At 41.0% G+C, this 26,421-nt stretch overlaps 1 protein-coding gene across 1 annotated transcript; it reads left to right on the top strand.

Moving 5' to 3' along the window:
• The first annotated feature begins 797 nt into the window (after positions 1-797).
• Positions 798-26,102, top strand: fmn2b (formin 2b). Its single transcript, XM_087177252.1, has 19 exons — positions 798-2,739; positions 3,472-3,719; positions 7,366-7,544; positions 7,700-7,832; positions 10,770-10,828; positions 12,108-12,907; positions 13,747-13,891; positions 14,523-14,610; positions 14,808-14,869; positions 15,374-15,465; positions 15,622-15,751; positions 15,964-16,110; positions 19,557-19,616; positions 19,754-19,874; positions 20,440-20,532; positions 20,999-21,050; positions 22,117-22,266; positions 22,413-22,494; positions 23,608-26,102. Exons 1-19 carry the CDS (start codon positions 1,052-1,054, stop codon positions 23,632-23,634), a joined length of 4,356 nt encoding a protein of 1,451 aa, XP_087033378.1. The 5' UTR covers positions 798-1,051; the 3' UTR covers positions 23,635-26,102.
• Positions 26,103-26,421: the final 319 nt, after the last annotated feature.

The raw sequence follows: 26,421 nt of genomic DNA, 5'->3' as shown, positions 1-26,421 counted from the left end.
TCTTTGTGAACAGTGATTTTGCTGCTGGTAATTTTTCCAGTCTGCCCAAAGCCAGGCTGTCACACGTATGACCTCTCTTTAGGAGGTGTGAAGAAACCTTGAAATATTACACATTTTTGAGATGTGGAAAAATAAACTCAATTTAAAATGATCTCCATAAGAAAAACAATACACCTAAAACAAAACATCTACATTCCCATGACAACTGGGCAAACTGCTAAAGAAGATCATGTGATGTGATCGAAAGCTGCAGAGCAGCTCCTGTACTGAGGAGACTGAGACCATTAACCGCCTGAAACTCTTTTTATAAGTAAACATCTTTTTTAAGAATTAGTGTTATTTGTGTATATTATTGTTAATTAACAGATAATGGAGGGAGTTTTGCATGAGAGGTCTCTTTATTTGAGTCCAGCCCACACTTAGCATTATGGGTAATCTAGACAGCAGTCTAGGAATCATGGGAAACGTAGTAAAGAATTGTGTGCTTAGCTGCACTGACAGACCATAAGGAACTGTCCAGGCACATTTTCACTCCCGCCTCCAGTACATTCAACCACCGGCATCTTTATTTCTCTCAGGCCCTTTTGTCCTTTTTTCCCATAGACCTGGCTTTGTATCCCCATCCCCATTGCTCTCCATCTCTCACAGTCTGCCTCTGCATCATAGCGCCACTGAGCATGGAGTTCCTACGTCACTCCTTTCAGCAGATGGAGAGGAGGAAGGGGGGGGGAGGGTAAGACAGAGAGCGAAAGGGAGGAGGAAGAGGGAGCTGTATATCTCTACTGCATCAGCGCCAACATCACTGCCACGCAAGCTTTCGTCACCGGAAAACAACGAGGAAGATCTTGACACCACAGAGATTAAAAAAAACATCAGCAGCAGCAGAAACTCCTCCACCTCCACCTGACGTGTATCCACAGATTAGGTCAAGACGGGGTTCTACCTTCGCCAGGCACAGGCATCTAGACCCCCCACCCCAAGATAGAGCTAATAAAGCTATCCCAGCCATGACCTGAGTGAAGCAGGCAAACATCGGACGCTCTCCATTAACATGGGCAACCAGGAGGCTAAGCAAAAGAAAGCTGCAGCATCGGGTAATGGAAGCTACCCTTCACTGGATGAAGGATGGAGAGAGGGAGGGGATGTGACAAAAAAAGGAGGAAAGAAACTTCACGGTAAGCATGGAGGTAAAGGAGCAGGCAGCAGCGCAGGAGGAGGGGGGATGTATGGCACAGGACCAGGCAGGAAGAAAAACAAATCTGACTCCAAGTCCTCCGTTTTCTCCATCCGCAAGAGAAAGAGCAACCTGAAAGGGAAAGGAGACGTGTGCTCGTCAGTAACAGGCTCAAAGGAGGACGTTTTAGCATCTCAACATGATGAACTGGACAGCACCAAAACACCTGATTTGTCTGCAGATGAGCTTGGACAGTCAGACACTGAGGCTGCTTTCCCTGAGAAGAAAAAGAAACTGGAGCAAGGGAAAAAGGATAGCGCTGGAGGAGGAGGAGGAGGAGGAGGAGGAGGAAGAGGAGGAGGAGAGCAGAAGCAGGAGATGCAGCGGAAAGCCTCGACAGCAGCAACCTCTCCTACAGAGAATGGAGGGCAGAAGGGCGGGAGCTCGGGGTCAGACACAGATATTTACAGCTTCCACTCAGCAGCTGACCATGAGGATCTGCTAGCGGACATCCAGCTCACTATAAGGCTGCAGCACCAACAGCAGCAGGGGGTGGTTAACTCAACTGTGGAAGCGCAGGGAGGGGGAGAAGGGGATTTGAGCTGGGGAGGAGGGGAGGGGAGGAGAAAGCAGAGTAATGGAGTAGTTAAATTATGTCCTCCTGAGGTACTTGACCCGACCCCAGAATTAGAACTGGGGTCCGATGCCCTGTCATTCTTAGAGACTGGAATTCTGTCTGTCAAGCACACGGACCAACCTCCAATGCTACACCCTCCCTCCCACAAAGAGGTGCATGAGAGGAGGGAGGAGAAGGAGGAGGACGAGGAGGTGGAGCAACTGGAGCTAAATGGAAAGGGACAGAGGGAGAGAGAGAGAGAATCCTCTCTTTGTGTTGCCACAGGCACAAAAGACCAGCATGCCTTGGTACAGCAGCCCCCTCACACAACCATCACCATGGCTACTGAAGGGGGTACAGCAGTTAGCCCGTTCACCATGACGACCAGTGGTAACAGAGTCCCTGATCACACATTTGACAGTGCTGGGAAACCCCCAAAGGAGGAGGAGGATGCAGAATGTGAATCCCCTCAGGAGGAGAGGGGACCTGGGGCGGAGGTGTATGTCAGTCCTCCACACACAGATAACCACAGCAGAAGTCCTGTAGCCACTGAGGGGCTGAAGCCAGGAACCATGTTTGAAGAAGGTGAGGGTCAGTTGGGCTCAGACACTAGTGCAGAGTCCCTTGAGGACTGCTTAAGTGCTGGGTCTGACCTCAACCACTCTGCTCCTGCCAGGACCAGCACCTCCCCCTCCACCCAGCAGTGCAGGAGGAGCAGCATGTGTTTCTCCCCTCTGCCTCCCCAGGAGAGCCCCACATTGGCCAAAAGACTCCTTAGGTCCACCCACTCCTCCACCTCCTCTAGCCCTGTGGTGAAACCGTACCCTCCTATCTTCCCCTCCTACATAAAGACCACCACCAGACAGCTCAGCTCCCCAGGATACTCCCCAGTTCTGTCCCCCTCCCATAGCCCCCTGTCCCCGCGCAGAGCCCACCATCACCTCCACAGGTACCTGTGGTGTCACTGCATGTCCATGATTTTGAAGTCTTTGGTTTTATTTGACCTCTGATATGATGCTGTCTGAGAGAAAGTCGGATTTAACTTGAGGTGATGTGGATAGAGTGGATTCAAGAAAAATTCCACTTCACATCATTAGTATTAATAGTGATGACATTACTCAGTTATTTGCTGATATTTTAGTATATAGCAATGTTGGGGCAAGAAACATCAGACAGGTTGTAAACAAACATCCAGGTTAGCTAAACTCATTCTGAATGTGACCCAGCACATTGTTTTATATTCATAGTGGCGAGTGAACAGCTTGTGTAGAGGAGAGACCTGTGTCTGCCACGGGAAGAATACAAATCGACCAAAAACTTTGGCAGCTGTTGAGTGCATGGTGCTGGAAGCAGGAGTTCAGTGATCTCACATATCCAACACTGAGGGGAACAAATTAGTTTTCGTTCAGCTTCCAGAGGCATCTGATGATTTGGTCTCATCAACAAATATTGTTTCATATACTGAGGGATGAACGTGACCCTCCATTCCCAGTGATTATGTGCCTGTTGCCTTTCTGACTGAGAACTGAAGCAGGTTTTAGGTCTTTCTAGGTCTAAGTTAATTTTCAGACCATATGTATAAATGGAAACCTGCTATTTTACTCAACAACATTGGTTTAATTGTATGAGCCACTTTATCCAATTTCAAAGTAAAGCAAACAAAAAATGTGAATGTTGACAGGACGATGGCTGAGGGTCACCAGGCCCGCAGGCAGCGCTCTCGAAGCCTTGCCGGGCCTCTTAGTCGCTCAGCCGACTGGACGGAGGAGCTTGAGAGGAGGCTGAGGAGCAGAGAGGAGGATGGAGGTTCTGGCGGTTCGAGAGACTACCTGGTGGGCTACAGAGGAGGAGGCAGCCAGCCCATATGTGCTACAAGAAGATCATCCTGTGGACAGGTGTCGACCTGCGGCTTTCAGGACATCTTTACAGGTGAGTACAGAGTGGTCAATGATTACTGTTTCCTGGTGGCATGAATGCAAGAAACTAAATGTAACACAAGTACATTAATGGCACTGAGGACAAAAAAAAAAAAAGATTTTTTTATGCTTTTAAATCTGAATGCGTGATTTCTGCATCTCACAGATATCAGCTAGAAGTCAGCATAGGGAGGATGACAGCACCAGTAGTGTCTGGTAGGATGTATACACAGCAGAGAACCCAGTACATTCACCTCAGTAGTTTGGAGCAGTTTAATAATGTCTTGTAGTTGAATCTTGTGCTGACAGAAACATAGTTATTGCTCTAAACATAGATGTGGAGCTTTGGCACAATGTAGGCAGCATTAGTGTCAAGCAGTTTGTCATTAATTGCATTTAGATATTTTTAGCTGTAGATAAGCTTTACCTTTATTAAGTGATCTTTGCTCATATGCCCCTTTACTGCTCTTGAATTAAAATCCTTTGGCTTGTAAACAACAACAGTAATCTGCTACAGTATGTAGAATGTGTGTAGTGTTAAAATAGAGGAAAGTTAGTAGTATGACTGGTATCATAAAAACGGTTTATCATCCCAGACCAGATAATCAGACTGTGAAGCTGATGTTGTTCCAAGACTGTTTGTTGATGTGTCTTTTTGTATTGGAGCTGTCACTGGACCGAAATGACCAACATCAGTAAAGTAGCAGTAGCAAGTTACTGTCTGATTAAAAGCTTCCTGGATAAAGTGGGAAGACACAGAATGGATCATGATGAAATAACTGCAGGTTGTTGCAAAGCTTTATTGTATATGCCAGTTAACTGAACTGAACTGAACAAAACTGTTCATACCAGCAACAAATTGAACTTAGAGCGATTGAACTGATGAAAATTAAGGACTGTATGAAATGTATTTATTTGGACCGTTGCCGTGACCTAAAAACACTTGCAATACCCTTCTACCAATATGTCAAAATACTATATAACAGTATTTGAAGAATTCAAAGTACAAAGTTATTCCATAATTTTAAGATTTATTTGTCATATTTTAATGGAATAATAATTATCATTATTTTTGTGTTTGTCAATTTCTTGCCAAGTTCTTTTATTGAATTTTATTCTATAATAAAAACTTAAATAAAATAAATCTGTGGTGAGATCTTATTCTCCTCCCCCAAGTCTGAGCACACTCCATCCAGCAAAAAGAAAAAATACATAACCTCCCTGGTTATTGTACAGTCCCTAATACTGTATCCCTTTCATACAGGAGTCCTGAGTATGATGCAGGTCTGCTGGCATGGGGTTAGGCTATGGGTTGAGGGGTGGGTTGGGAGCAGTGAGTGGCTTTGTTGACAGTGTGTCATTCAGCTGGGCCAGAGTGTGCATGAGAGTGTTACAAGCTGCCTTTTTGCATTGGCCCAATGATCTGTGTCTTTCTCAGTGAGCCACTCTTAGGGGTTGCTGAGTTTTTTCTGACACTCTTCTGTGCCCTTCAACCCACCCAACTCTTTCTATTTCTCTTTCTTTCCCTCCTCTTTTTTCTAGGGTTCAGGGCGTTGGATGAGTTGCCACAATCTTTCTGTCTCAGGCTCCCTAGATTTGTGTGACAGCTGATGCCATCATGTTCCCAAGTCATCCACCACTAATATAGTGATGGGTGACTTTGCTTGTTATTTTGAGATCTGAGAAAATGCACACATCTTCAAAGCGTGCCATCCAGGGACTTAAATCTGTTCTTGCCATATTTGTTTTCCAGGGGTCCTGGTTAGAGAGCAGTTTTCATAATTTCATCAGATATTTGCCAGTTTACATATGACAATGAGGTGACAAGCTGCCCACATTATACCTCAGAGTAAGGGAGAAGCTGAAAGGGTGTTCCCGACAGATACTACTAAAAAAGAACCAAGAGGGAAAAGATAATCTGCCCGTGACAGAAATACAGCTAATGTGGCCCAGCTCAGTTTTTTCTGCATTCTCACATTAAGGAGACACAAGACACAGACCAACAACAAAGTACACAGGGCCAAGAACAGACAGGAACTGTATCCAGGGCAGCAGGTGTGGGTGACCACCATGCACTGCTGGTAAGGAGGTGGGGCTGGCAGACACACCTCACTCCTACATAGCGGATACAGGGATGGGGATAACCCATAAAAAATGCTCCTCTTCTACAATAAGCTCTTCAACCTCTGGTCCTAATATTGGTCCTGTGATGAGTTAGTTATTTTGTGGTTCTTATATGGGATTCATTTTGTGTTTTTTCTTGTTCTTGAAGTACTTCATAGGCTTACAATGTGCTTACGACTCTAACATAAAGTATGATTGTTTAAAAAAACTCAGTTGGTGAAAAAGGAGATGTGCTAATGACTATATGTGACTGTCCCAAGAAGACTGCTATAGTACAGCATGATGTAAACAGGAACTGTTTGATTAAAGATGGAGCTCAAACTACCATGATGTGTTGACCTAACATTGATTACACAGGTGAAGGCCTGGCAGAAGGCAGAAGTATTTTAAGTGTAGCTAGTTTGGTAATGAACTACAAGTTGTATGGATCATGCTGTGATCTTTGGGATTTGTCAACCATGTACAGTACATTAGATCCAGGGTGTTTACAACCTTAGCAAACCTCATGAACCTCATGAAACTGTTGCTGCAGTATCTGACACAGACCCGGTTCTAGACTGCTTTGATTGGGTGGGCCATTAAGAAATGTAGACTGGTAATTGCCAGACTTAAAGACTTTTTACTGGAGACACTATGAGTGTTCTTTAGGACTGTAAATATAACATGCGCTGTTTTATGTTATCTAAAACTAAAGCCATAAAATCTCATAATACATAAGATCATAATGTATTTAATTTTTAAACCCTTTTTCATTCTTGAGAGAGAAATGTGCCGCTTCTATGCAGTGTAAAATTTAAGTTAGCTAACAGTAACACACACACAGCTAATGAGCTAACTGCTATATCTAGAAGTTGATTGCAAATGATTGACAATAAATAATCCACAAAAAACGCAATTTGCAAGTAGCCAAATTTATCGATCAGATCTAGATATCATGTCTCATGGCTTAACTAAAACTAAAACCAAGGTATTCTCATCGAAGTCAAGTCACTAAGAGCGAGTAAAGTTTGAATAAACACCTGAGTTGTGATGAAGTGAAATGATAGCAAAGTAACTCTTCTCCTTGCTGTACTCAGTTTCTATAAGGCCAGACCAATAAATCAGATATAGTTCGATTATTTGAATGTGGCATGTTTATGATCGGTCAAATTGACAAAGACAAAATTAAATACTTTTCTGCTATTTTCTGTTATCTTACTGACGTGAGGCCCCAGAGATGGTCCCGGCCCAGACCTCTGACGTCTGATGCAGTCATTGTAGGTGCAGGGATTCATGAAAGGAAACAACTTCATGCTTGCCATGGCCTCTCAGATATCACACATCCAGGGACTCCAGTGTCTCTTGAACAAAAGCCGCTGGAGTCACTGGTGTAATATGAAGGAAGGTTTTGGCTCAAACCTCAAGTTGTGAAGTATTCAAACAGGAAAACTTACAGTGACAGGGAAGACATACGAAAAACACATCCAGATTTTAATACTGATGGTTCCCTGCTGCTCACACAGTTCTGTTTCTCCCTCTCATCGCTGCATGTCCAGGTCGAACCTTGCTGGAGAAGCTGTTCCTGCAGCAGCAGCAGGAGGAGCCGGATGAAGCTGAGAGACTGTGCTCCAGGATCTTGGCCATGGGCCTGCTGCTGCCATTCACTGACTGCTTCAGAGAGCAACTGGGTGGCAGCAGCACCCACATCACCCCCACAACATCAGCCAAGTTTGATGTAAGTAGTTGCAGCACAGATACGTTGTGAGTTATTTGTTTCATACATTTTCAAAGTCCAGATATTATTTTCCTACCTTTGAGACTTCAAGTTATTCATTTTGAATCATCTGAAATTCATGGTATTCATAAATTGGCTCTAATCATAATTCCCAGCATGACCAGTTGTATACATGGGCAGCAGTTAATCAGCCACCCCACTCCCAGGATCCTATTGATGGGAAGCTACCTGGGCAGTTCAACAGGACAAGACAAGACAATAGACCTGGACTCAAATCCACAGAAGCTGGTAAAAACAACACTACACATGTCCTGTAGACCCTGGATATGGCATGCAAGTTATCAATTCAGAAAACACCAAGACTAGATTTTATTCTTGTCAGTGATTTTTTTATAGATGCTGATATTTAAGACTTTTAAATTTTGTATAATTTTTTATTTTTTGTGTTGTTGATTTATGTTGATGTTGAAACTACTTGTTTGTTAAAGGGGATTCACTCCCAGCAAAACTGTACTGCTGTAACTGTTTAACCATGTGTAATCAACAAAGTTGATTAACTAAAAAGTGACTGAAAATAATTTTTTATAGACATTCGCGATACCGTCTTCACCGTGCCATAGTAACAGGTGTCCTGGTGGTGGAGACCGTCACTGTCTTCGGTTCTGCGACAATGTGATCTGCTCTTTTAGGTCTTTAAAGATTCAGTCCGGAGGTCTCATGTTTACTAAAAGTAGGAAGAAAAGCTCTATGACAGTCTGCCTGATCTCCATTCAGTTTTATGCAGGGACTCTGACCTTTCATTTGTTTCTTCTCCCCTTTTTCATCTCCCATCTTCTTCTGAATGGGATTTCTCCATCTTCATTTGTAGAGGACAATCAAGGTCAGTAATAATTTCTGCAACTGTTGGCTGTATATTTCTGCTGAATCAAAGTCTGAGTGCACTAGCACACTGCCATTATTGGGCCTCAGGTGAAGATTACTCTGCCTGTTTGGTAACATCAGAACATAAAATACACCATCGTGTACAGGTGGAGGGTCCCTGACCCCCTGGTATCCATTTTGGTTGAAACCTGAGTAGAGTGTGCTGTTTTTATGGTTTAAGTTATTATGTAGTAAGTATTTCTGTGTATTCATTTATTTCTTAATCAAGTGCACAAGTAACTGTAAAAAGTGTACATCATTACGCAGGGACGACATGGATTTTGCACCTCTGGTTCTACCGTTTTAATGTGAATATTAAATACGTTGGCCACATGTGATTTGCATTTACAGGCAGATTCACTGAAAAAGAGACACATTTGCTCTCATACCTTAAATCTTAGTTTGACTCTTTGTCAGTGCATCACAACAACAAGTGAGCTGTCATTAGTCAAGCAAAGACAGTTTATACATTCAGCAGAGTTATTAATCTAACCCCCACTGCATTTAAACATCTGATTTAAAAATGTTGAATTGCACTGTTGTATTTGCAGCCAGGCTGGTGGTGCATATGTGACAGAACACCGTTTGAGACCAATATGGGATCTATATAACCCAATAGCTCATGGAAGGCCCCGACTTCATACATGTCGACACAATACACATTTAGAGGTTCAAGGAGAGCAGAGATGTGCGTTCAGTTCACTACTAGAAATATTTATTTAGAAAAATGTAATACTTCTGGCCGCAGCCCTGGAGAACAAAAGAGAACAAGGTAAAGTCGTGAAAAGTTTTATTCAGCAAATGTAATAAATAGCTAAAACAGTAATGGCTAAAAAGTTATTAAAAAGGTAGTTAATACAAGCAGAAACAAAACTACAAGACATGCAAATGACCACCACCACTAAGCTTATCACACTGCATGCAAGGTGGAACCCATGCGTACTTCCCACACCTCGATGCTGCCTGAAAGAAACAGTCTGGCATTTAAGTCTGCATTCGGGAAAAACATGGTGAAAATCTTATACACAACACGCAAAAGTACCTCAAAGGGGATAACTCTCCTATATTACTAAAATAGTTTGTTACCTTGCTTAATCCGTGGCCCTGATTAAAGGTGACAGTGGAGAGGTCAGCACGCCGACTATTCTGGCTCACATTGGAGGGAAAGACGAGGGCTGGATTTCCTAAAAGGGTTAAATCATTTTATTTTGTTAGTGATAGGCCTACATTTAATCAAACCGAACAGTTATCTATATGGCCTACCTTTTCAACACGAGGCAGCAGAGCATATATCAGACAGGCTCGATCAGGACACAACCTCTCTACATCTGAGTGTACAAGAAATCTCATTAGATTTGCGATCCCCAGCTCTCCCATACCTGCACACACCAAGCAGTCCTACCACAGATCAAACAGGATCCAGACAAAGAGGCAGTGATGTCCTTATAAAGGCAGGAGACTCTCCTTAACCCAAACTATAGAGGGCAACGTTCTCACCCTAAATGTCAGCCCTCACACATGTACAAATACTGTTGGGTGAGGGGAGCAGCTCATTGGCTGGCAACTCCTTCTCTTTGACAACAGCAGACAATTAGTTGTGTCCTGATACAGTATGGAAAACAATCTGTTAGCATGCACAAAAACTTCTATGGATGTAAAACCATTGCTATTCAGCCTGAATAATCACCTTGATCATATTTTAAAATGGGTGATCAGAACAAGCATATATCACATCAGCCAAATCCAAATAACAAAGCTTGTCAAGATTTTCATTCTGGAAAAGCATTTAGTGGTGTGACATGTGCAACCAAATGCACTTCTCAACTCTGTATCCACTTTCAAACACACATCCATATCAATATAAATACTCGGTTCACTATGTGCCATGGACCAACACATCAGTGCTAATATTAGCTTATAAATTCTGGCGTTTTACTGCGATTATGTGACAGTTGTGTCACAGATTTAATTGACACCATGCAGCTAGCTGCTTTGCTCAGACAGATTTCCACATCTGATTAAAATTACAATTTATTTTGGTACAAAAGTGATGATGCTTAGTTTACAACTGGCTGTTGGCAGGTTACTTGGTTATAGGTAAAAAAAACAATGTTAATTTGATATAACTAGGAAACATTGGTACTGAGCATAATCAAGATATATATATATATATATATATGTATATTATTATGACTTGATGCTTCCATGCGTTCATAATCACCTAAAGGAGTCTGATAAGCTTCATGAAAAGTGTTTCTTGTTGCACTGTATTCTCCTGACCTGCTGATGTGTTCGTTTGTCCAGAACACCAAGTAGCGATCTTGGGTTTGAGTCACCAACAGACGGAGAGTCAGGATCTTCCGGTCAGTCACTTTCATTTTCTCTGCTTTATTACTTAAAAGCCTGAAGCCAAAGTGATGTTTCACTAACTATATGTGGAAAACAAACTGATGATAAATTACATTATAGTTCATTCTAAACAGCCTTATGCAAAATGATTTTCCACATATTTGTTGTGCATGATCCTAAATAAAAGTGTTTCTCTTTTTCTCTGAAATCTATACAGTATTTTTTGTTTCAGAGAAATGATGGATTTGACTTTACAAACCACAAACACACTGTTAAAGTAGAATATAAGACTTGATCATAAATGACTTCAGTGCTTATTTTGCTTGAGTGATTGTTTGTGCTCCATGTCTTTCATTTGAAAATAGATGAGAGCATTTTCACTGGAGTCTGTGCTATAAAAATATTTAATGTTTCTTTATTTGACATATGTCTATCCTGGTGATGTAGAACAAGGATGGACCAGGTGAACATAGAGATAAAGAAATGTTTATATAATTCCGTAGTTTAGCAGACGTAAATTTGAAGGTTTTTTGTTGCAAAACACAGAATCACCTACATAGAAAATAGTGCTGCCTGAGAGAGAACTCAGAGGAAAGAGTACCCTGGTACTCTGGTACTGTAATCCATTCAGCAAAAGTGAGAGCTAATAGCATTTGATATTGAGAAATTGAAGGAGTAGCAACATAGTGAGCTGAAGTCGTGACATCACATACAGGTTAGCTTCTGTTCCACTAGCTTCTTTATCCCAATGCAATCTCTCATTTTCTATCATCCATCTACCTGAAAAGTGACATACTGGCTCCAAAGTGGCTCCAAAGTTGAGCCAGATGTTCTGCTGTAGAGACCAAAGGTCTCAAAGGTGGGATTTTTAGTGGTTAGTGGTTAGTGTAGTTACAAATATCAGATGGATTTGAATTAGATTTTCTTACTTATGGAATAGACTCTAGAGGTTTTGATTTTACTTTGCTCTCTACAGCGGGAAAAGGGGACGCAACATTTCTGACACACAGATCAGCTGGATACCAGTCACAGAAAAAATACACTGCAGTCAAAACCAAAGTCTTCTCAATGGAAATTAAGCAAAGCATGCAAGGTAGCTTAGGTAATCAACTGGAGACAGGTGCTTCAATCATATGGCATGCTGCAGCATGTATCTAACGCTCCTTTTTAGTTATGGCAGACAATTTGAGCTGTCAGGGCTGCAGGGCCATAACCTAGACGCCAAATGTTAATGCTGTATATATCTTTCAGTTACTTGATAATCATGTTCACCTTGTGGTTCTGTCTCATTAGCAGGAGGAATGTGTCCTTCCTTCAGCAAAACTGAAGGAAAAACACATTAATGTCATCCAGCAGCTGGAACAAACCATAGAGGACCTCAGGACTAAGATCGCTGAGCTGGAGCGACAGTCCCCTCTGCTGGACAGGGGTAGTATGAAACCCTTCACCAGCACCACAGATAAGGAGTGTGGGGGAGAGGAGGGCTTGCTGAGGGTTGTGTGTGACGCTCACCTGCAGACGGAGGCGACTCACTTCCTGGACTGCCTGGAGGCCAAGTCGGTGCAGACGTCGCCCATGGATGATAGCTTTAAGTTCAAAGTGCCTTGTAGTGAATTGGATGGAGTGAACAGCTTCCTACAGCCCTCACCCAGGCAGGATGGCCACCAATGTTCATGTCAGCAGCAGCCTTCTCCCCTTCCAGGAGGAGCAGTATCTCCTCATCCAGGCCAGACTGTGGTACCTCCTCCAGCACCACCTCCTCCAGTAGGCTCAATGCCAGCTCTGCCACCACCTCCTCCTCCTCCTCCTCCTCCTCCTCCTCCTCCTCCATTACCAGGACTTGGAGGCCCACCTCCTCCACCACCTCCTCCACCACCACCTCCAGGCTGTGGACCTCCTCCTCCTCCTCCACCAGGAGCCATCTGTGTTCGTCCAGCTCTTCCAGGGGCCCTGGGCTCCCTGCCTCCTCCTCTGCCGTTGGGGCTATATGCTTTGGGTATGACTCAGGAGAAACCACCCAGGAAGGCTATGGTGGAGCCGCCCAGACCCATGAAGCCACTCTACTGGACCAGGATCCAGCTGCACACCAAAAAGTAAAACCTGTAGCTATGCTATGCTGCAATTTTTTTTATTTGCATCTTGAGTACAAATATGATGTGTGGTAGATAAGGGAAGAAATGGTGCAAAGCAAGAAGGGACTGTTTAAAGACATGATCTGATATGATTTGAGTTTGGCGTTAAAGATTTTGATTGTGTCCTGTCCTACTAAAGATAGCTGTAGACATTATAATCTTAAAGATATGGTTGCTGTTACTGTATGTTTTTTATTGTCAACAAACCCCATGAAAAGACCCAAACCAACAATGTGTTAGTGCATCTCTCAACATTTTCTGACTTTCCTCCTGCCTGTGGCTCTCAGCTCCAAACACACTGGTTCCTTCTGAAGATGTAAATCTCTAAGAACAGCTCACAAATATATAGTTTAACAGTGTGGCTCTCTGATGTGTTTTTAATAGTTTTTGGAGACAATGGAGCTCTGTGGCTCAGACCAGATACATCTGTATCTGACAGAAAATTGGTTTGCATTTGTTTTTGGGTACACCCAGAGATGAGCATGTTTTTTTCTTTTGGTCACATTCATGTTTGCCCAGTGTGCTGCTGTCTGCAGCTTTGGAGTCTTATATTTCAGAGCTTCTTGCCAGCATGTGGATGCACCCTCTATCTGATATTAATATTATGTTCAGTGGTAGATGTTTTAAGTGAGCGTGCATCCTCAACTGCATTTAAACTCAATTGGCTACAGTAAAGCAAAGAAAGATATGTGTGCCACAATTATTGTTAAATCAGAGGCTATATGCGAGACAAGACAAAGAATGAATGACTCTCAACAGGGTTTAAGTGCCACTTGTAAGCTCCGCTTTATGTTTCTCAGGGAGGTTTCTTCTTCGTTGGTGTGGGAGACAATTGAGGAGCCTGATGTGGACTTTAATGAGTTTGTAGAGTTATTCTCGAAAACAGCTGTAAAGGAGAAGAAGCAGCCGCTCTCTGACACCATCACCAAGTCCAAGACCAAACAGGTCTGTATCCTTAAGTGTTTTTACATACATGCACAAGTAGTATAGTCAGGTTTTTTCATTGTTCCTTCTTAAAAGTTAAACATTTGATCTGGCGAGTGGGAGTTAGTTAAATCCAGGTTGAATGAAGGTACAATAAAGGACTCTAATGGTTAAATCTTAATATTGACTTTTGCCTCAGTGTGTCTGTCAGGACACATAAACAAGACCCAGAATACTATCTCAACTTTATTTGAAGGCACAGTAATTCTAACAGTCAGGGGTTTGTTCCACTACACAAGTAGATGCAAACAGTACATTTATTTTTCCATTTAAACAATGATTTTTAAAAAAAAATCGACATTGTGAAGTTGGTTAGTTTAAGCAACTCAGAACATTTGAGTACTGACCTTATAAATTTGCCTGGGTACAGTTGTGGCATCATATTTGATACCATATTTGTGGAAATGCTGCAAAAAATCAAATTCAAACCAGTAATACAATTCAATTCAATTCAATTCAATTCAATTCAATTCAATTGTGTAGTGCCAAGTCACAATATACATTATCTCAAGACAAGGTCAAGACCATACAATATTATAAAGAGACACACTGACATGCTTTTGAGTTTGACCTTGAATTTCTGTGTTTTCAGGTAGTGAAGCTGCTGAACAACAAGCGTTCTCAGGCAGTGGGAATACTCATGTCCTCTCTGCACCTTGATATGAAAGACATTCAGCATGGTGAGTTCATCAGTTGTGCTTAGTGTGATAGCTTGATATTCATGTAGAGTAAGACAGGGCTGGTTCTTCTTGCTCATTAAATGTTTCCTCTCAGTCTTCTGCAGCTTTTCTACCTTCACCTTGTTTTCTTTCATCACATTATTTTTCATTCCTGTGATTAGTTGTCAGAGACCTCTCTCTCTCTCTCTTTCTCTCAGCCATCCTGAACTTGGACAACACTGTAGTGGACCTGGAGACTCTGCAGGCGTTATATGAGAATGTGAGCAATGCACACTCTTCACAGTCTGCCAGTCTGATAACTTGTGGTTATACGGTTATATGTGTCTGTTATTATGCTTAGAATCGTGAATTACTGGGTAATTTGAAATGTAGCCCAGTGGAACACGGTGGCTGGACAGTAAGAGAACAGCACTCAGAGAAACTGTGAAGAAAGAGAAAGTGACGGGGACATGCCCGCCCCATCCACACCGGAAAATATATACTTTGGAAATGACACATGAAGTAAATAAAAGATTAAAGAAAGTGATTCAACATTTCCTTCTTGAAAAGCACGTTTGGGCATTAGAATATTTCACAGCTGGAGTTCTGGTTTCTTTCAATTCGTGCCATGCAATTTCACTTCCTCTTAGTTTAACCAAAAGCACGTTCTCTATAGTCAGCGTCAGTACAGTGTATACCCTCTCGTGTTATAATATATACACCACAGATGATTTGAATGAGGACAGAGATGGAGTCACTCTCTTGCGTCTCTTCTCTCCCACAGAGGGCGCAGCAGGAAGAGCTGGACAAGATTGAAAAGCACATCAAGTCCACTAAAGATAAAGAGAACGCTAAACCTCTGGACAAACCTGAGCAGTGAGTTCTTCTTCTGACGTTTCAACACTAATGAGCAGACATACTGGTGAATGCTGTGTGTCACTCTGTACACAGGAGAAAATTAGAGAGTCAGTATACCAGTGATAGGAGATCAATGCTGGAGCCAAAGCAGCCTGTGTTTGACATGTGTTGCAGGTTTCTCTACCAGCTCTCTGTGATCCCAAACTTCTCTGGCAGAGTGTTCTGCATCCTTTTCCAATCCAGCTTCTCTGAGTGCATGTCGTCTATAATGAGGAAACTGGACATACTGCAGAGGGTATGCAAGGTGAGTCAAAACCTGTTTGTTACTGATCACTTAAAGTTGACTGTGCCCTGGTTTTTCTTCAGCATGAACTCAACACAGCACAGCCTCTCTGTGCATGATGGAAATATGTTTTAGGGTTTTGTCACATTTACAGTATGTCTTTTCTACCGTTGTGTGTTAACTTTATCTCTGCCTCCATCCTCATTCTCTCCATTCTCTCACATACTCTGCAGGCCTTACAGGACAGTGAGACAGTGAAGCAGGTTCTAGGTCTGGTTCTGGCCTTTGGTAACTTCATGAATGGTGGGAATCGAACCAGAGGACAAGCTGATGGCTTCACCCTAGACATCCTGCCCAAACTCAAAGATGTCAAGAGCAGCGTGAGTAAAGAGGGAAAGATGCTGAATAAAATGTTGCGCTTCAATCCTGGACCCGGCTTCTTACAGCCTTGTGTGGTTTTATGTGCTGATTATAATATTTGTACCATTTAAATACTATGTGTTAACAGAATAATATATATTATATGTAACATGTATCTTCTTGGTAGTTTGTGATGTTGCTTGTTATTCATAGATGTATCCAGAACATAAGCGAATCTTTGCAGAGTTAGCGAGTCTGTCTCCAATGTGTGCTTCATGTAGCTTGGAGGTAAAATGTACAGAAATTATTCTTTTTATGCTGCCCAGCTCTGTCAGCTCAGTTCCAGACAGCCATGTTACCTATGTTATGAGTAACATTTTATTCAGTCGTTCTCCTTCATAGCCAAAAGGTACTGACAGAGCAATGTGGTTTTTCTGTCGCTGTGCTCTCACTTTTGTATCTTCCATCTATTCTTGTGTAAACAGTCATTGTCAACAATTTGCAGTATCCCCTTAACCCTTGGTATACAGCCAATCAAGGCTGTATACCAAATTTGGTACTGATAAAGTCAAAATTCGATTAATGGTATGCTAATTAGCTCTGCAAATTGAGCAAAGGCTTAAGATGGCACATATTGATAATAGTCGCCTCCATAACATGTGTACCAATTTTGGTGAAAATGTGTTCTACCGATTTTTAGATACGTATTTTTGGCATTTATGGTACCTCCTAGAGGTCAGGCTCAAAATGCTTTGGTACGCCTACTCCCTGTCCTGTCCCAAAGATATCAACCAAGTCTCATGATGATCGGACCAATGTTAAATGAGTTATGGCCAATATTAGCTTAGCCCTGCCTTTTGCGAAGATATTTTTGTTGATGGCGGCCATGTTTTTTGACCGATCTTGCGCCATTATAAAATAAATTTGTATATTCATCTCTCAAGGTGGTCTACCAAATTTGGTGTTTCTACTCTCATAATTCATAAAGTTCTATTCATTTTACTGTTTTTCAAATTGTGCAAATTAGCAAAAAAAATATTCAGACGGACTTCAATAGTTTAATTGCCTTTTTGTAGAGCAAATGGAGCCATACAGATGTGTCAAATTTCAAATTAATCAGACAAATGGTGTGAGGGGCATGGCCTTTCCAAAATTTTATATTAAATCCTTGATTACAGCGCCACCATTTGGGTGATCGCGGTCATACTTCTTGGGCCAGTACGTACATCATTTCCAGTTAGTTGGCCAAGTTTCGTTTTTCTCACTCATTCCAGCTCACAGCAATTTAATCTGTGGCAGAAGACAAATATTAATAATAATTATAGCCGCAAGCGGCAATTCGCAGGTTCTTACCATTTTGCACTCACATGAGGGAGCAGACAAATTTTAGCTAATTAATTCTAATTAATTAGTTCTACTCCCTATAATAACCTGAAGATATCAACCAAGTTTTATGATGATCGGACAAACAGTAAATGTTGGCCATGTTTTTTGACCGATCTCGCTCATTTGTGACAAAAATCTGCCTCTCAGTCACCCGAGGCAGTATACCAAATTTGGTATTGATAAAGTAAAAGTTTTATTTATTTTACTGTTTTTAATGTAATGCTAATAGACTCAAAATCCACATTGGAAGTTGTTACTATCACAGAGGCTTTTTTTGTACAGAATATTGACTTGTAGCTGAGAGGTAAATTTGAAGAAGATGGCTGAATGTGACAATATGTTTTCTGAAGCATTTACACACCATTTGGAGTTATGATATTCTGCAAATTGAGCAAAGGCTTAAGATGGCACATATTGATGAATAGGCCCCACTCACTTTCATCAATCAATATGGCACTTCAGATTTTTTTGACTACTAATCTTGTTCATTTATAATAGAAATTTGTATATTCATCTCTCATGCTGGTCTAACCAATCTGGTGTTTCTACTCTCAAAATTTCTAGTTCTATTAATTTTACTGTTTTTCAAAATATTCAAATTGGCAAAAAGTATATCCAGGTGCATTTTAATGGTCCAAAGGCTTTTTTGTAGAGCACATTGAGCTGGACTTGTGTAGCAAATTTCAAATCAATAAAAACAAATGGTGTGAGGGGCGTGACCTTTTGTAAATGACTTTTTTTAGCCTTAATAACAGCGCCACCTGTGGCCGACTGACTCATACTTGTTGAGCCAATAGTGCACATCATTTCCAGTTATGTAGCAAAGTTCAGTGTTTCCTGCCCATTCCAGCCCACAGCATATTAAATCCTTGATTACAGCGCCACCATTTGGCTGATTGTGGTCATACTTCTTGGGCTAGTAGTGTACATCATTTCCAGTTGTTTGGCCAAGTTTCGTGTTTCTCGCTCATTACAACTCACAGCAATTTGAGCCGTGGCAGAAGACAAATAATAATAATAAACCTGAGCACCTGGTGAAAATCTCTTCACCAGATTTTAAGATACATACTTTTTATGATTGCAGTCATACTTCTTGGGCTAGTAGCACACATCATTTCCAGTTGTTTGGCCAAGTTTTTGTGTTCACCAGATTTTGAGTTACATATTTTTGGCATTTATGGTGCACCCTAAGGGTCAGGCTCAAAATGCTTCAGTAGCTCCACTCCCTGTTCCACTCTGAAAATATGGACCAAGTTTCATGATGATTGGATCAATGGTTAATGAGTTATGGCCAATATTAGCTAAGCCCCGCCCTTTGCAAAGATCTTTTGGATGATGGCGGCCATGTTTTTTGACCAATCTTGCTCATTTATAAAAGAAATCTGTCTGTCGGTCCCCCAAGGCTGTCTGCCAAATTTGGTGTTGCTAAACTTAAAATTCGTAAAATTCTATTAATTTTACTGTTTTTCAGATTATGCAAATTACCAAAAAATTATCCTGACGGGTTTTCGTAGTTTTATTCAATATGATATTTAATCAATATGGCACTTCAGATTTTGGTCAATGCTTGCCCCAGGAACATGTGTACTAAATTTGGTGAAATGCTCTCCATCAAGGTCTTGAGGTACACATTCTTGGTATTCCTGGCACCATATAGATCAGGCTTAAAATGCTGTAGGCCTTTTCCTTCTCACGGCAAGAAGACACCAAGTTTTATGATGATTGCAAAAATGGCTGATTTGCCCCACCTTTTGCAAAGATATTTTGGTTGGTGGTAGCCACGTTTATTGACCAATCTTACTAATTTATAATATAAATTTGTATTTTCAACCCCCAATGCTTTATACCAAATTTGATTTTCAAAATTCATAAAGTTCAATTAATTTAACTGTTTTTCAAATTATGTAAATTGGCAAAAAATTCAGAAGGACTTTTATGGTTCAATGGATTTTTTTATAGAGCACATTGAGCTGGACATGTGTATCAACCACCAGAAATACATGTTAGGATCATCATTTTCTTGAAACCAACTTCTGCACTCCTGAAAACTGATGTTTTTTTGTTTTCTCTTCAAATGCAGGACAGCACAAAAAGTCTTTTGTCCTACATTGTTGCATACTACCTCAGACATTTCGATGAGGTAAGCTGTTTTGCTGTCATACTATCTCTCCTTTCTTCCTGATTTCCCTTTTAACCTTATTCTTTGCTGTGTTGTTGTGTTTGCCTCCAAGTGGATTCTTACATAATTAATACATGTGTGTGTGTCTCTGTCTCTAGGATGCTGGCAGGGAGTCGTGCTTGTATCCTCTCCCTGAGCCTCACGATTTGTTCCAGGCTTCTCAGATGAAGTTTGAAGACTTTCAGAAAGACCTGACTCGACTCAGGAAGGATCTTAGAGGTAACAAACAAACAAACACACACACGCATGCATGCACGCAAACACACACACACACACACACACACACACACACACACACACACACACACACACACACACACAGTCCTTCCTCTGTCCTCGGTCCTTCCTGCTACAAATTAAGCAAATCCCCAGTTTTACTTCTGTATGCAACTTGCCACTTTTCCACCATAAATAGATCAATACTGGCAAGCAAAAGTAAAATACATCTTCCTCCTAATAAATTACTAAAAAGCTCAGGATCTTCTCTGTCCAGGACAAAAGTGCTCAACATAATGACGACCTTACATTAAAGACAAAAATGACATGCTGGTTCTCAAAGGTAAAGTGTAGCTAAACATTAGATATTGCATGTTATATAAATGTGACAGCTCATACTTTTCTTTAATGTTTCCTTTTTTGTTTCCATCAAAAACATACAGCATCCAACCATATTGATGAGCCATATTGTATTTTATTTGTGTTTACTTTGTATAGTGTGTAGTTTTTCATGTTTCATGCTTGTACATCTTGACCTGACTGTAGTTTTTCTTTATTATTTTGTCAGCTTGTACATCAGAAGTGGACAAAGTGTGTAAAGTTTCAGATGAGGATAACTTGCAGCCTTTCAAAGACAAGATGGAGGACTTCCTAACACAAGGTAACTGACAAAAAATCTTGAATGTATTAAGACAGGTGCAGCAAGTCAGCCCCTGCTAATTTGTTCCAGTGGCCAATGTCAGTACTGCAACAAAAAGTATGTTATGCAGCAGAATCCGATTCGACAGGAGGGGTCCGTTAAACTGTTGACAGGATTCCCAGATGTTACACTCTGTACTATGACGTTTCAAACTGTCAAGGTTTAATGCTCTTTCCCATGGTTTAGAAAAACTACTGTTATACTGGTTGTGTTGCATCATATTCATATATTTGGCACAAGAAGGCATATTCAGGGAAAAAGGTACTGTACATGTACAGTGGGCCACACATCACAGAAGTGGACCAGGAAGGAAGGAATTTCTTCTTGCTATTTAACCGTTCTCTGGAATGAATGGGCAGCATCCGTGGACAACAAACCCTCTGACTTGTTTGTTTTGACCTTTTGTATTAATTCTTTCCTTTTTTAGCTAAAAGTGAACTGGAGACTCTGGAAGCTCAACTCAGCAGCACTCACAAACTGTAAGAACAACCTCCTTTATTTCTTGTATTTTAACTGTCTAAATGCCCCTGCCAGATTGGTGTTTCTATACCAGTAGGTACTGAGGAGTGACCAGTACACTTCATAAATCCATAAGAAAGAAGATTTTTCTGAAGAGGCCTAGGATGGGATTGTGTCCCATCCTAGGTATTATGATTGGCTAAAGGGTGTGAATAACTTCTGTTAACAGCACATCTCTGATGTGTTCATATCAACAGTCCAAATGAATCTCCACTGCACTGCCTGACCATTTCAGCTCCCTCTAATTGTTGGACTGGTTATTCCAAAGCTGGTGACGACACAAATTTAAATACTGCATTGCCCCAAAATCTGAATATAAAACTATGCTTATAACTTCCCTGGCAAGTATCCATGGAATGGGATCATTTTCAGTAAAATGTGCAATTATGAAAAATGTTTGTCATATATCATTCAGTCAGAGACCCGTCCTGAAGCCAGTGCCTGGTTGTTTGCTTCAAGTCATTGTGGTGCTGAATTAAGAGTGTTACGGCTGGCTCAAACACCGAACATAATAATGGACAGCACACCAGTAGGAAGGTACTGCATATGAATTTATTACAGTAACTTAAGGACAATGCAGGAATAAATGGGGACCAGATACCTAGCACCAGAAAGGTGCTGCAGCAGGATGGAGAGAGAGAGCTGAACAAAGAGGACCTGCCTATATAGACTCAGCCCACTAATCAGCACAGGTGTCTGCCAAACAGATGATCAACAGGAAACACCAAAATAAAACAGGATGTAACAAGAGTCTGAAGACTTTTGGAAATTAGATATTTCAGTTTTTGATCAGAAATTTCTAGAAATTTAACTTTGTCATTATGGATTATTATGTATAGACTGACAGGTACAATTTCATAGGCAATTTTATCCATTTAAAATGAAATCTACAACACAGTGGATCTGGATCTGGACCCAGACTCTGTACTTTCTGGACGCGGACCTATAAATTACTGAGAAATATTAAAGTTTGATGAAGCGTTTCTATTTTAACCAGTGAATTGAGGTGACTTTGTGTCGTGTCAGGTTCCTGGAGCTCACAGTGTTCTTCTCAGTGAAGGCCAAGGCAGGAGAGAAGGAGGTTTCACCCAACACACTCTTCTGCATCTGGCACGAGTTCTCCTCTGACTTCAAGGACCAGTGGAAGAGGGAGAACAAGACCATTCTCAAGGAAAGGTACATTATCACATCCTGCTACAACCTGTTTTCTTTCACATTTAAATAGCATATAGTGCCTTGGATGCAAAATGAACACCAATCAAATGGATTACTACCGTATAATTCATGTTATTGAGTGCGTTTGTAACATGTGTATTGCGCAGGTTAAAAGCAGCAGAGGAAAGTTTCCGTCAGGCCAAGGAGAAGGCTTCCTACAGCGTCAAACCTAAACACGCCTCTGGCATCGTAAGTTCACCTCTCTTCATCATTTTTATGGTTTCAGCAACCTGAAGGTCAGTGGATCAATCTGTTAATCTGAAGAAAAAAAGAGCTAATAATTATCATAATAGCAACAAAGAGTATCATTGACAAATGCATTAACATTCATCAAGCACTTTATTAAGAACAACTTTACACCTGGTCATTCATGCAATTATCCAGTCAGCCAATCATGTGGAGTGCAGTGTATAAAATCCTGCAGATACTGGTCAGGAGCTTCAGTTAATGTTCACATCAAACATCAGAATGGGGAAAGATATGATCTCGGTGACTTTGACTGTGTCATGATTGTTGCTGTCAGACGCTGGTTCAGGGTTTCTCAAACTGCGGATCTCCTGGATTTTCACACACACACAACAGTTTTTACTCAGAATGGAGCTAAAAACAAAAAGCATCCAGTGAGCAGAAGCTCTGTTTTGATGAGAGAGGTCAGAGCAGAATGGACAGACTGGTTGGAGCTGACAGAAAGGCTACAGTCACTCACATAACCACTCTTTACAACTGTGCTGAGCAGAAAAGCGTCTCAGAATGAATAACACTTCCAACCTTTACGTGGAAAGACAGCAGAAGACCATGTCAGATTCCCCACTGATCAGCCAAAAATGTGTGGCTGTGCAGTGGACACAGGCTCATCAACACTGGACAGCTGAAGACCAGAAAAAGGTTGCCTGGTCTGATGAAGCTAGATTTCTGCTGAATCAGCAGATAGTAGGGTCAGAGTCAGAGTTTGGCATCAACAACATGAATCCATAGACCCAACCTGCCTTGTGTTAACAGTCCAGGCTGGTGGTGGTGGTGCGATTGTGTGGGGAATATTTTCTTGGCACTTTGAGTCCTTAATACCAATCAATCATGGTGTGAATGTCACAGTCTGAGTGTTTTTGCTGACCATGTTCATCCTTTCATGGCCACAGTTCACCATCTGGTAATGGCTACTTCCAGCAGGACCATGCTCCATGTCACAAAGCAAAAGTCGTTTCAAACTGGTTTCATCAACATTAAGTTCACAGTGAGTTCAGTGAGTTCCAGATGCTGAACATTTGTAATGCACTTTACCTGTGTGATGTGTCCTTTCCACAGAAAGCTAAGCTTGGCATGAAGATTTGACTCCATAGACTCAGCAGTGAGTCAAAAAGAAAACAGTATGAAGAGGACAGAAGAGAAAGAGGAAGGGACAGCACAAATGGAGATGGCATGTACTGTATGTGCAGCTGAGCCTGCTCAAGCATTTTCTTTCATTTATTTATGTTTATCCTGCTCTGTCAGCTTGTCTTACGTTAATTCCTCTCAAGCTGATAACTGAATGCAACACAGTCATGGAAGGATGCTCCTGTAGGAGCCACCAGGCAACAGGAATCATGGACTTTTGGGATCATCACAACTCAGACATATTACATACCTTACACATAGGTGGAAAAACATCACACTGTGTGTGTGTAGTCTAGTCTAAACAATAAGACCACCCAACTATAATCGCCAAAAAATCACCACAAGCTCAGTGATGAAGACTGTTTGTTCAAAATCAGATGGACTGGCCCAAGCAACAATGACATGACTCAGTATTACATTATTAATATTGACTAACTGTCTGACAGGCCACATTGTGTTATTTGAATTCAGCTGGAAGCCACAGCTGTTTGATTCACCCTCCAAGTGCAGAATGCTGAGTCATTCTTGGCTTCAGAAAAAGAAAATATTAATCAATCATGGTTGATTTTGTAACACCTGTGGGTACTGGTGGTAACAGCAGCAGGTATGTTTTAATAACACCGGTCCCAGAGTTCTGTGTATTACAGGCAACAAACACTGGGAGCAGCAAACACACCACAGGCAGCTATCAGAAGAAATAAATATAACAGAAGAAGACAAACAGGCGTACCCATTTAAGATAGTGGTAACACTGAAGTCATGATCTGGTTTCCACAATACATGAAAAGAATGAATGCACCAGCATTCATCTTCCAGATCTCATCCAGTAAATGAATGTCAAATGAGTCATTTCATCACTTGTCTGTTTAGTTGGGACAACATGCATTTGCCTTACTTTTCTACAAAACTTTCGCCATTTTCATTGCATACATACAACAATAATGGATCTTTGTTGTAAAAGGTGCAAATATGGTTCTACAATAGTAGCCATAGGAGAGCTATCTGCATTCCCCTCTTTGTGTTACCTCCTCCATGGACGTTACATTTAAGTGATTAACTTCTGGCATGGATAGTACCATGTGACCATTTATAAAACACTGCACTTTATGTTTTGGCTCATAACCCTTGAACCTCATATGAGCAAAATTTTGTTGGTAAAGATAAATGTCAGTATGGGCCCAGATATTTCTGCTTAACAGGTTTTCCCAATATTTTGAATATTTTAATGAGTTTTGGAAAACAGTCTTTATCCACTATTTTCTTTTTTTAAGATTATTAATTTCTGCCTTTTAGTCCAGAGAGATGGGAAATGTGAGGAATGACATGCAGCAAACAGTCCAGCCAAGTATTAAATCTCACCATATCTAAGCTTTTGTTGTTTATTCCAAAATAGCCTCCTAAAACACCTTATCTAACATTTGTAGGTGTAGTTTAGTTGGCACAACAGCAGCATAAATTTCAATGGCCATGACTCAGAGACTACAAGTCTGACTCATGAGTTGTTAATTACCCTTAGACTAAATATTTAGGGAAAACATCTTGGTCACTATCAGATATCAGCATGATTACCCTGTACCATATTTTTGATTGTAAAATAAAAAAGTAAAAAAATAAAAATAAAATTGCTGTTTAACGCGTTTTATCGTTAAAATAGAATTTAGAAGTTTGTGGAACTTTGGACCTGAGAGTGTGAAGCTTTCAGAGAAGGGCCAGCCTCAGCAGCTACTAATTTAACAGAGGACTGCAGTGATTGGCACTGCTCAGCAGCACTTAAACACTCAAGTAAACAAACAAATAATGGCTGCAGCAATGTCGAAAAGTAACAAAAATGTGGGTTATCCCAAACAGCCATGAACACATCCTTAACAACGCAGTAAATATTCTGTGTGGTCACATTGATATCTCATCACACACTTCATGGACTCTCACATTACCACAATGCTGTTTGCGATTCTACATCCTGACTGTCCAGACTTAGCCTCTATTTAGAAAATCAAACAGTGCAGTGCAGGAGAAATGTACTTAAATGTGTAATTTCAATGTATTTCAGTGACATGCCATATTATACCAGGTATAACATAGAATGTGTGTGTGTGTGTGGGTGGTTGATCACATCTTTGTGGTTGATAAGCTGTGTGATGAAGGATGTGTATTGTGCATTGAATTACAGCTGTTGAATTTTGTGGCAGAATTAAAGACTTTATTAATGGAAAGTAATAAATTGTTTGAAATGATTGTGAGACACATTTTGGGTTCATGTCAATGAGATCCTCCTCTGTTGGTTAGCATGATACTCACAACAGGAACCCAACTACATTTGAACTGTTTCACGTGCAATAAATGTTTCTGTATACATGTATATGAATGGGATGCATGGGGTCTGGGTGCAGTGTAATTTCTGTAAAATAAAGAGAACGACTTCTGCATTATTTTGGTTTTATGCAATATTTCAGTGGTAAGATAAGGGCGGTGATGTGACTGAACACTCACTGTCAGGGTAGTGGAAGGAATGAGGAACATAGTGAGTAACAGTTCACTTTGCTGTAACAGCAGAACAACTGAAGTCATGAAGTGATGATCCAGGTTCCGCTAGCTCGTTTTATTCAACGCAATCTCTCGTTGAGTTTCTTTCAGAGATCTTTGTGAAAAAGTGACACTTGTTCTTGGGTTTTACTGTCTATAATATCAATTTACTGCAGACTCCAACACTAAAATCCAAGTGCCTCATAATACCATAGTTAAAAG

Source organism: Seriola lalandi, unplaced genomic scaffold (genome assembly GCF_002814215.2).
Source record: "Seriola lalandi dorsalis isolate HSWRI2012SDOR001 ecotype SW California unplaced genomic scaffold, Sedor1 jcf7180002054585, whole genome shotgun sequence".
NCBI classification, from domain to species: Eukaryota; Metazoa; Chordata; class Actinopteri; order Carangiformes; family Carangidae; genus Seriola; species Seriola lalandi.
The sequence above is the reverse complement of the archived record's forward strand: the minus strand, read 5'-3'. Positions and strand labels throughout refer to the sequence as shown.